The 12499-nt window shown below is 37.8% G+C and overlaps 1 protein-coding gene and 1 pseudogene across 1 annotated transcript; one reads left to right on the top strand and one right to left on the bottom strand.

The window, feature by feature from the left end:
- Positions 1-298: 298 nt before the first annotated feature.
- LOC122050712 lies at positions 299-5651 on the top strand (annotated as a pseudogene).
- Positions 5652-5767: 116 nt separating this feature from the next.
- On the bottom strand, positions 5768-6547 carry LOC122050711 (U-box domain-containing protein 4-like). Its single transcript, XM_042611597.1, has one exon. It carries the CDS (start codon positions 6545-6547, stop codon positions 5768-5770), a length of 780 nt encoding a protein of 259 aa, XP_042467531.1.
- Between the last annotated feature and the right edge of the window lie 5952 nt (positions 6548-12499).

Genomic DNA, 12499 nt, shown 5'->3' with positions numbered 1-12499 from the left:
CTCTAGCCTTCCAGAGTTGACCTGAACCCAACTCTGGCCTTCTCTCCTTGAGTAGTCTTCCGCTCTGGCTTCTCGTCCCTCAAAAACACAGCGCACTTCCTTTTTGTCTAGCAACGTATTCTTCCGCAGCATCTCGTCCCTTGGATGCACTGAGCCTGTTGACTCCCTTCTCGTGCCATCCTTCTCACTAGTTGCATCTTTTACTCAACTTCTTATATTCCTAAGCTCCTGCACACTTAGACATAAGGATCAAATACATAGGACCTAACTTGAATTGATTGTTCACATCAAAATAACAATGGGGTACTTACATAACTTACCTTACTTACCATGCAAAATTGCTTGACTTGCCTTTGACCCACCAAGTCTTCCTGTTAATTGTCAGGTCCACAAATCCAATTAGACTTCGGCCAACTATCAAGTCTTGCAGACCCAGTCAGACTTTCCACCAAATATCAGGTCACTCCTTGACCTATTTGGGCTTTCACATCGGCTATCAAGTCCTCCAGACCTAGCTAGATTTTAGCTTGGTGTTAGGTCCTCTAGAACCATCAAGTCATGCACACTTGGTAGAAAGGTTATACCATACCACATTTTGTAAGGAACTAGGGCGTTAAACACGCAGAAAGCGCAGCAGAAAATATCTAGTTCCTATCAGAAGATCCATGCGAAGGAAGAAAATATATACTAAGTTTTAACATTATAGGGAGTTATACCTTTGATGTGTGTACTCAATCTCCCAACAACTAGGATCTCAGCACGATCATGTATCTGTGCCTCTTTTGATATCCACACGAACACAAGGAAATGGAGAAGGCCAACACTCAAGGTTGTGCTAGCAACCTTTTGAGATTTTCAGCCAAAGAAAGAGAGGAGAAGAAGAAGAATGAATTCACACTCAAAAATAAGAGAAAAAAATGTTTTTTTACATCATCCAATGAAATTATTTAATGAGCATTAATTCACTTAATGAGGCTTAATAAGCATTAACACTCCATTAAGGTTATTTTTGAACTCTTTATTTTTGAATTCAATTTTTAAAATTGAATGAATTTTGAAATTAACTCTTCTAATGTTTCATTAATCTCCATTAATGCTCTTTAGTGAATGAATTTACTTGAGTCTAACTCAAGTCTAATTCGGATTAGATTGAATCCATATGGTTGGATTCACTTGAGTCAAACTCAATGATTCTAATCCGAATGTATCAATCATCTCATAATTGACTCTTAGAGATAATACTAACAATCTCTCACTAGCTCAAGTGTCAATCACTAAAATAATCTCATCCAATGGTTCATCACATTTTAGTCAAACTAAAATGAACCTATCTCCAAATCAATATGTTCTTTGTGTGTGACCCAATAGGTTCTCGTAATGTTGGCAATGTCTTTAAACTATATGAGATACATAAGCAATGAGTGATATCTAGTAAGGTATCATTGCTACCCAAGTGACAAGAATGTCGAGATCATACTTAACCTTTCCGTGGCTATTATCTTGTATGACTTGGTTCTTCTATCCTTGATATCTAGATTAATCAATGAGGCATAGATCGTGTCATCCTCTTATCAATCTTTGTATTTCTTGATCTCTAAGTGGACACACTAAAACAAATATGCTCAATATCACATATTAACTCATTTGAGCATGGGCATGCTTTCTTATATCCTACTAATCAAGGGGCCCATAGATATCGCTTTCGTTATATGGAAGGGATAGATCCCATCTACATCACTTACATCCCTCTGCATAACTCATTGCATACCTAGTGATCAACTTTATAGTCTACCTTGTTACAGGTGACATTTACCGATACCAAAGTACATAACTCCTTATGTAGGGAACCGTAGTGATTTCAGGTCTAAGGACTATTCATACCAATAGTCACATGAGAATGTTTATGACATTCATATAACGATCCATGAAACATTCTCATGGCGGGTCATTTAGTATTTATTTTCTAATATATACCCATGTGTCAACCTGATATCTCATATCCATGACTTGTGAGATTAAGTCATCCGTTGACCTACATGCTAGTCTCAGCGTATTAATATTGTCCTTGTATATTAATGCTTGACTAAGAATAGTTTAGAGTAGTGTTCTATATATATTTACATATCTCACTATCAATTCAACCAATTGATATGTTGTAGATTATAACCTACTACCCTATGACATTATTACACTTATTCATTCGGCACTGAACTGAAATAAATATAATAACAAACTTTGCCTTTTATTAACTAATGAAATATGATACAAAAAGTACCCTTGTCAATCATCTTATAATTGGCTTTTAGGGTTGATACTAACAACTTTCCATTAGCACTAGTGTCAATCATTGAAACATCTAATACCTAGTGACCTAGTGTGACCATCATGCTTCCTCTGTGCCAAAGCCTTGGTCAAAGGATCTGCAATGTTAGCATCGGTCGATACTCTTCATATCCTCACATCTCCTCTATCAATGATCTCTTGAATGAGATGGAATCACCGTAGTATGTGTTTGGATTACTGATGAGAGCGAGGTTCTTTAGCTTGCGCAATAGCCCTATTATTATCACAATAGAGGTCTATTGGGTTTGCTATATTAGGAATAACACCAAGCTCTGCAATAAATTTCCTAATCCAAACTGCCTCCTTTGTTGCATCTGAAGTAGCAATGTAGTCGGCCTCTATTGTAGAATCAATGATTGTGTCCTGCTTTGAACTCTTCCAGCTCACAACACCACCATTTAAGCAAAATACATACCCTGATTGTGATCTGGAATTATCCTTGTCAGTTTGGAAGCTAGCATCGATGTGACCCTTCACAACAAGCTCTTCATCATCTCCAAAAATCAAGAAATAATCTTAAGTTCTTCTCAAGTACTTAAGAATATTCTTGACTGCTGTCTAATAATCTTCACCTAGATCTAACTAGTATCTGCTCGTCATGCTTAATGCATACGAGACATCTAGGCGAGTACAAAGCATGGTGTATATGATAGACCCTATAGCAGATGCATAAGGAATCTAATCCATGCAGTTCATTTATTCCTTAGAAGAGGGGCATTGAGTCTTCGAAAGACTCATGCCATGTGACATCGGCAGGAATCTCTTCTTGGAATTCTGCATGACAAAACGTTTAAGCACCTTGTCAATATATGTACTCTGACTTAGACCAAGCAATCGTTTAGATCTATCTCTATAGATCTTGATGCCTAAAATGTAGACTGCTTCACCTAAGTCCTTCATTGAGAAATAATTCTCAAGCCAAGTCTTTATTGACTTAAGAGTAGGGATATCATTTCCAATGAGAAGTATGTCATCTACATACAATATGAGAAAGATGACTGTGCTCCCACTAACCCTCTTGTAGACACAAGATTCATCTTCATTCTTGATGAAACCAAACGCTTTGATTACATCATCGAATTGAAGATTCCAGCTTCTAGAAGCTTGATTTAATCCATAAATGGATCGTTGTAACTTACATACCTTTCCAACATGCTCTAGAATGACAAAACCCTCAGGTTGTGTCATGTACACATCCTCGAGTAGATTTTCGTTAAGAAATGCAATTTTGACATCCATCTGCTAGATCTCATAATCATAGTAAGCGACAATAGCAAGAATGATCCGAATAGATTTAAGCATCGCAACTGGTGAAAAGATTTCATCATAGTCTATACCATGAATCTGCTTGAATCCTTTAGCCACCAATCTACCTTTATAGGTATGCAAAAGACCATCCATGTCAGTCTTCAGTTTGAATACCCCACTTACACCCAATGAGTTTGATCCCTTCAGGTGGATCAACCAAAGTCCATACTTGTTCAGTGTACATGGATTCCATTTCGGATCTCATGGTATCTATCCATTTCTCAGAATCTGGGCCCCGTACAACATCCTGATAAGATGTAGGCTCATTGAGACTAATAAGCACTACATCACACTACAAGAAAAACTCTTATAGACATCGGTGGAACAACAACAGTTTTAAGCAAAAACCGATGTCTTTGAATATTTTACATCGGTTTTTCCAAAAATCAGTGTCTATGAGCGCAGATTTTCGTTCATACACATCGGTTTTTTAGCCGATGTCTATGAGCGCCTTTTTTTCCGTTAATAGACACCAGTTTTAACAGCGGGTTTTAAAATCCGGTGTTAATGAACCAAAATAAAATATTTTAATTTTTCCACTAGCCAAAATTTACAACACTACACAAAGTTCCCTCCAAACCTAAACCTATATCGCGCCCCTTCCTCCGACCATCTCTCTCAGCCTAAACCTAAGCCTAAACTTGACCATCTCTCTCAACCTCATCTCCCTCTTCCCCTTCCTAGATCGACGCCCCTTCCTTCTCCATCCAACCACACCGCATCTCCTCCAACTCCTCTCTTTGGGTGAGAAGAGGAGACCTTCTTCTCATTCTGTAGCTTTTCCTTCCCCATCTCCCACACATTCCCTTCCCCAATCCACACCCATGCCCTATCCTCTTCCTTGGCGTACCATCCTCAGCGAGGACGGCTCCGATTCATCACCACCGCCGTGAAGAAGAAGAAGAACCCTTGGCTCGACCCCTTCGACTGCGGAGAGGACCCCGACATCGAGTACAGATCCCTCTTCGCCGACGAAAAGCAGGAGGAGGACCCTCGCCCTCCCGACAACCCCTCCAACCCCTACGGCTTCCTCAAGTTTCCCATGGGATTCAACGTCGAGCTCGCCTCGCTCGTCTCCAAGGTCCGCGGCGACGTGCGCCTCTGCTGCTGCGTAATCTTTGGTGGAGTCTACGAGAACCTCCTCTTCTTCCCCGTGATCCAGCTCATCAAGGATAGGTACCCCGGCATGCAGATCGATGTCGTTGCCTTGCCCAGGGGGAAGCAGGTGTACGAGGTGAACAAGAATGTGAGGTGGGCGAATGTGTATGACCCTGACGAAGATTTCCCAGAGCCGGCGGAGTACGTCAACATGATCGGTCTGTTAAAGGTACAAATGAAAGGGGGAAAAACACATGATCCTTGAAATGGAATGACAGCAGAAATCTCACTAGCTTTTTACGAATTTGTTGACAGAATTGATACTATGATTTGATCTTGTCGACCAAGCTTGCTGGACTTGGCCATGCGGCATTCCTGTTCATGGCATCTGCTCGGGACAAAGTAAGCTACGTGTACCCTAATGTCAATGCAGCAGGCGCAGGCATGCTGCTCACAGAGACCTTCACTTCTCCAACCATGAACCTCTCCAAACATGGATACCACATGTGAGGCAACCACCATTGATGCCTCAATTCTAAACAAACAAACAAAAAAATCTTTTGTTGTTGTGGATTGTTCATTTGTGATACTTGTGGTGTTTCAGGTACGATGAAATGGAGGAATGGTTAGGAATGATTGTTCTTTTGTTGTTGCATGTTACATGCTTAGTGATGTATCTTCTGTGTTGTCAAAAGTTTTGTTGTTTGCTAGAGCTTATTCAACTTAGCATCCTTATTTCTCCATTTCCCTTCTCCCTTATTCTGATCTCTCTAATGCTTCCATTCACATTTCAGCTATTCGGCCGTCCACAGTGGCTCACTATCAAGTCACGTTCACAGTGCTACGTCGACAAGGTATTGCCTCTCCTCGAGTGTTTGAACTCATTCTTTGTAAACTTTTGACTCAAAGTTGATGCTTATTATAAGTATATAAGAGAAGAATTGGAGAGCAGATCATGTACTATTAGAACAAGGTGTGCTGTGGAATCAGTTTTTAGTACTGATGCAGGTAAACAATGTCAGAGCAAGATGGTCTGAATTAAACCACTAAACATCGACATCTTAGCTACATTCTGTATCACATTTAATCCTCCACGTCTGCACATTTCTTGCAAAGCTGCAATTGCATTCTCCTTTGCCTTAGGGGTGCCCGTTTTCATTAACCCTACCAGATTTGTGATTGCAGTATCCTGACTTGCAATTGTCTGCGCCAGAATGTGATGCCTCATAAGCAATGTTAGAGTTCCAATAGCCTCCTCAGCAACAATTTCATCTCTCAAAGCTCCCACCAGGGCTGAAACTGCTCCCATATTCAACATTTGGGACCAGCTCTCAGGATGGGTCGAAAGATTAAACAAGGCCATCACTGCATCTTTCTTTCCCCTCGGGCTTCCCTGCATCAGCAAATCAGCTAGTGCTGCAACAGCACCATGCTCATCCACAATCATCTTCTTGAAGTCATGGACAGCAGAGAGGCTGAACAATGTAGTAGCTGCATTCTCCCTTGCCTCAGTAGTTAACCCATATCTCAGAACATATACTATTAATTCCAAACAACCATTCTCCTCCATAATCTTTCTCTTGTTTTCATCATGAATAGATATGTTCAATATTGCAGTCAGGGCATTCTCTTGAGCAACTGGATTTGTAGACTGGAAAAGCCGGTAGAGAGCTGGGATTGCTCCACCCTCTGCAATGAAAGACCTATTCTCCTTCTCAGTTTTTTCCATTAATCGGAGTTCACGGGCTGCGACAGCCTTCACTTCCTGCGAACCAGCTGATAATTGTTCTACTAGCATTAATGCTGTGATTCAGTTAGCTTTGATTGTTGTGATTCGGTTAGCTGCTAACGATGTTTGGAGTCTAAACAAGGCCTCGATGTTTGAAGTCTTGATTGAGTTGCTTCTTTTTTGGAAGACAAATGGTTGATTGCCATTCTTCATTGTTTTAGTAGGTCTTGTGGATGCAGGTTGATAGAGTATAAATATGAACTATTGTGACATTTTTGACTTGAGGAATCATATAATAGTTTTTGGTAGGATGCTGTGTGGTATTGTTCTCTGCCACAAGTTATGCGCTAAAAAAGCATGGTTAATTTGTTGTTAACTGTGGATATTGTAGATTTTTGAAGTACATGATGATTTGTTGTTGACTTACATACAAAAGAAGAGAAGTTTATTTACTATGTGTAGTTCTTGTTTGTGTGAACACTTAATCATTTTCTATTTATTTCAGGTTCTTCATAACATTACTGTTGCAGAATACTTTCACTGGAATATGCTACGTGATTCAATAACTCCTATTTTTCCACTGGACTGTTAATCTCTTTTTGATTTTGTGGATAACTTTGCTGCAAACTATGCTCTGAAGAGAGTTTATTATGTCAACTATGCATTGGGGATATCTGGACGCAGGAAACCTTGCTGGCATCTATTATGAACAAAGTTAACTTGACATGGCAATTCTGCATTACAAGCAAGCTATCAACTGTGATTCTACCTTTATTGAAACTTACAATAATCTGGTAAGTTGATAATGGTCTAATATGTCAAAATGTGGTATCCTTCTTGATGGTGAGCCAGGTTAGTTAATGATCGACTTTCTTGCACATTAAAAGGGGAATGCTCTCAAAGACGCTGGACATGCTCTCAAAGACGCTGGACATTATAGGGTGACTTTTTAATTTGGATATTTTTATTCTCTTAAGTTTTTTTTCCTTGTTAAATAACTTCATTTTAATAATTTTTCCCAAGTCATGCTTTGCTTTACAACCTAACCATCCACAAGCATTGTCAAGCCTTGGCAACATATACATGGATTGGTAAGCTTTAGAAATGTTTGATGACAACTGTGCGGATAATTTATTTTTGTTCCTTAATGAAACTTCTCTTCATGCAGCAACATGATGAGTGTTGCTGCATCATTCTATAAGGCAACTTTAGCAGTTACAACAGGGATATCTGCGCCCTTCAACAACTTGGCTATTATATACAAGCAACAGGTAGAGTACTATATCTGCCTTTTTCATTGCTAGTTTGAGAGTTACTACATATTGCCTCATTTAATGGAAGAAAGTCATATAATTTTTCTATCATCTTCTTTGCTGTCTTTGCCCCTAGTTGGAAATTGATAGTTCTCTTGTATTACACCAGGGAAATTATGCAGAATCGATAGCCTATTACAATGAAGTTCTTCGCAGACTGCTGCTGATGGTCTTGTCAATAGAGGGAACACATTTAAGGAGATTGGTAGAGTTACTGAAGCAATTCAGGATTATATACGTGCTGTGAATATCAGACCAACTATGCCAGAAGCCCATGCAAATTTGGCTTCATCTTACAAAGATAGGTAATTTCTTCTTTGAATTTGTGTCGGTGTTGGACTATATCAGTATCTTACATCTATGATTCTTCTTTCTATTTATTTGTGGTTGAGATAATTGATGAACGTTTCTCTTTTTAAGCATTCCAATTATTCATCTTGTTACCTGGTGCTCTTACTGCTTTTTCAACTATGATTTTTGGTCTTGATTTACTAATATATTATTTATGTGTTTTTACAGTTTACAAATCTCAAGTACTCCAGAGTTGAAATTGATGAAGTGCGGTTTGAGTGGGCTGAATGCATGCTAGATTACATTTGAAGTGCGGTTCTACCTTGATGTGTTGTTAAAAGAATGTTCTACCTTGATTCTGATATCTATTAGCTTTTGATGTAAAAAGAATGTTTGTGTATTTTATGGATACTGTTGTAAGAAGATTATTTATGTAATTTGTGAATATTTGTGTATTTTATGGATACTGTTGAATGAAGAATATTTGTGCAATTTGTGTATTTTTTTTGTTACTGTCGGTTTCGGAAATCAAATTTGTGCTGTTAAAAAATAATGATATTACATCGATTTTCCACTGCTGCAAAACCGATGTTATTAACTAATATTACATCGGTCGTATACCGCTGCCAAAACTGGTGTTATTAACATATAATATTACATCAATTTTACACCGTTGATGAAACGGTGTCGTTAAGTGATACTACACCGGTTAATAACCGATTCGAACACCGGTGTCGTTAAGTGATACTACACCAGTTTTAACCCGATGTCTAAAATGACAGACCTTTTACATCGGCTTCATAGACATCGGTCGAAAATGTAATAGACACCGGTGGAAAACCGATGTCTATGAGGGTTTTTGTTATAGTGTCACCATGATCAGACAAGAGAAAAGAATATCTCTCAGGTTGACGATGGGTCCTATCAGATCTATGTAGAGCTTGTGCTACTTGAATATGTTGTTGCTCCACAACTTCTTGTGGTGTAACAAAGTCATGATCCACAACATCTTGTGGTACCTGTTTAATTTTCATCAAGGTGTCAGTGCTAGTTTGTGTATCTTGAATTTCTTCAAGATTGACTTTACTCTCACTAGTTTTTCTAAAAAGAAATTCTCTTTCTAGAAAGACACCAGTTTTAGCAAAAAACACTTTACCTTGTGTGAGATCATAGAAGTAATATCCCTTTGTTTCCTTGGGATATCCTATAAAGTAGCACTTGTCTGATTTGGGTCCTAGTTTATCTGAGACTTGTCGTTGAACGTAAGCATCACAACCCTAAATCTTCATGAAAGACATCTTGGGACTCTTCCCAGTCTACATTGTATATGATGTCTTTATGATGATCTTAGATGGAACGCAATTAAGTGTGAAAGCAGCCGTCTCTAGAGTATGCCCCTAGAAGTAAGTAGAAAGATCTATTTGACTCATCATTGATCATACCATATCTAATAAAGTATGATTTCTCTTTTTTGATACATCATTCCATTGTGGTGTTCCAGGTAGAGTGAGTTGAGATATGATCCCACACTCAACCAGATGGTCATAAAACTCTTGGCTAAGGTATTCTCCACCTCGATCTGATCGAAGCATCTTAATACTCTTTTCAAGTTGGTTTTGTACTTCATTCTTAAATTTTTTGAACTTTTCAAAGGATTCTGACTTGTGCCTCATCAGATACTTGTAGTCGTACCTATTGAAATCATCTATAAAGGTAATGAAGTAATCATAGCCTCCTCTAGCTACTATTTTGAAAGGGTCGCATACATCAGTATGTATGAGTCCTAACAAGTCATTAGTTCTTTCGCTATGTCCACTAAATGGAGTCTTTGTCATCTTGCCTTGAAGATAAGATTCGCATACCTCATATGATTCAAAATCAAATGAGTTCAAAAGTCCATTCTTATGGAGTTGGGATATGCAACTCTCATTTATGTGACCAAAGCGACAATGTCAGATATATGTTTAGTTCAAATCATTAGACTTGAACTGTTTAGTATTTATGTTATAGATTGAGTTTTCAAAATCTAGAACACATAGTCCATTTAGCAGAGGTGCACTATAATAAAACATGTCATTTAAATAAACAGAACAACATTTATCCTTTATTATAAATGAAAATCCCTTCTTTTCTAAACAAGAAATGGAGATTATGTTTTTGGTTAAAGCAGACACATAACAACACTCTTCTAGTTCTAAAACAAGCCCAGTTGGAAAAGATAAGGAATATATTCCTACAACGACAGCAGCAACTCTTGCATCATTACTTACTCGTAGGTTCACTTCGCCCTTTGTCAATGCTCTACTATTTCTCAGTCCTTGCACATTAGTACAAATATGAGATGCACACCCGGTATCTAATACCCATGAAGAAAAAATAGATAGATTGACTTCTATAACATATATACCTGTTAGAGTGTATACTAAAAGCCTAGTTTTTGTATAAATATTTATTTTATAAATAAAGAATCACATTGGTCAAATATCTACATTTATATGCTAAGTGTAGTTGTTCAATTAATTTATATTGTAAATAACATTGTGTGTGGTGTTACACACAGAAGATCATGTTATCAATTCCTTATAAATTATAAATAGTAACTCACGACTAAGATGGAAAGGAACAAATCATTAGAATAGTCATAGTGTAATTTGGTATTAGTTTATTTTAACTATAAAATTATACTGGTACACTCTGAGTGTATTGAGCAGGACCATTTAAGGTAAGTTCTTTTTATACTGACTGAATAAAAGAACAAGACCTTTGTTATTATGGAAGTGTGTGCTCTTAATCTTGATATAATAACAAGCACATATATCTAGTATTTATTTCTTTGACTTATCAATGGGTGAGATTTAGTTCGATAAATCAAGAGGCCGAATAAGTTGGGAAATGATATTATTTATAGTGTGTGTTGTTGATTATAGAAGGAAACTGTGTCATAGTAATCTAAGTTGATAATGTCCCCAAGAGGAGCTCATAAGGATTGTCATGTAAACCCTGCAGGTGGGCTTAGTCCAACATGACAATAAGGTTGAGTGGTACTACTCTTGAAGCTAGATATTAATTAAGTGAGTTGTTAGTAACTCATTTAATTAGTGGGCATTCGATATCTTAAACACAGGGAGATTAACACACTCATGATAAGAAGGACCCCATATAGTAATATGAGATTGGTGTGGTAGTTCAATAATAACTCTTTAGTGGAATGAGATATTATTGATGAACTTGAGTTGGGTGTTCGTGGCGAACACGGGAAGCTCAAGTTCATCGGGAGACCAAAACTAGTTCCTCCTCTCGATCCCTGTCGTAGCCTCTTATTTATAAAGTGTTATACCCACTCATACCCACCTTCTTACCCACCTTAAGATAATTGGCCAAGCCTAGCTTGGAGCCCAAGCTAGGGTCGGCCAAACCAAGGTGAGATTGTGGTCGGCCCTAGCTTGAACCCAAGCTTGGTGTGGTCGGCCAAAATAAATTAAAAAGGATTTTATTTTTTAAAATCTTTCTTATATAGAAGCCATGGTTTTAAAAGAAAGTTTAAAATTTAAATCTTTCCTTTTATAGTTTTCTACAAAAGATTAAGAGAAAGGTTTGATATCTTTCCTTATTTGTAGTTAAAAGGAAGATTTTAATTTTTGATAAAACTTTCCTTTTTACCCATCCTCATGATTTTAAAAGAGAGTTTCAAAATTTTAAATCTTTCCTTTTATAGTTTCTACAAAAGATTAAGAAAAGATTTGATATCTTTCCTTATTTGTATATTGAAAGGAAGATTTTAATCATCCACATGTTTAATAGAGAGATTTTAATTTATAAAAGTTTTCTTTTATGACCAACCATGAAGGGAATTTTTTTTAAAAGAGAAATTTTTATTTTAAAAATTTTCGGAAATAAATTAGGAAGTTTTAATTTTGTGTTAAAAACTTTCCTTGATTGGAGGGATTAAGGTGGTCGACCATGTGTAGTTTAAAAGGGAAATTTTAATTAAATTTTCCTTTCTCTGACAAAGAAAATAAGGAAGTTTTTATTAAAACTTTCCTTATTTGCCAAGACCAAGGAATATAAAAGAGAGGGTAGAGGTGCCTCACCTCACAACACATAATCTAGTATTCCCCTCTTCTATTCCTTGGTGGTGTGGTCGGCCCTCTCATCCTTCATCTTCTCCTATTCTTCTTCCTTGGTGGCCGGTGGCATCTCATCTCAAGGAGCTTGGTGGTGGCTGGATCTTGTTAGAGGAAGAAGGAGAGATAGGATGCTTTGTTTCTAGCATCCCTTGGAGCTTGGTGGTGGTGGCCGAACCTCATCTTCTCTTGGAGTTCTTGTGGTAGCTGAAACTTGCTTGGAGAAGAAGGAAGCTTGGGTGGATTCTCGTCTCGGTAGATCGTCGCCCACACGACGTCCGAGATAAGAACAG

The sequence above is a fragment of the Zingiber officinale genome, chromosome 3A (assembly GCF_018446385.1).
Source record: "Zingiber officinale cultivar Zhangliang chromosome 3A, Zo_v1.1, whole genome shotgun sequence".
Lineage (NCBI taxonomy): Eukaryota > Viridiplantae > Streptophyta > Magnoliopsida > Zingiberales > Zingiberaceae > Zingiber > Zingiber officinale.
The sequence above is the reverse complement of the archived record's forward strand: the minus strand, read 5'-3'. Positions and strand labels throughout refer to the sequence as shown.

What these genes read in the sequence shown, in the direction of transcription:
- LOC122050711 (XM_042611597.1), bottom strand. Translation starts at nt 6,547, where the DNA reads ATGCTAGTAGAACAATTATCAGCTGGTTCGCAGGAAGTGAAGGCTGTC.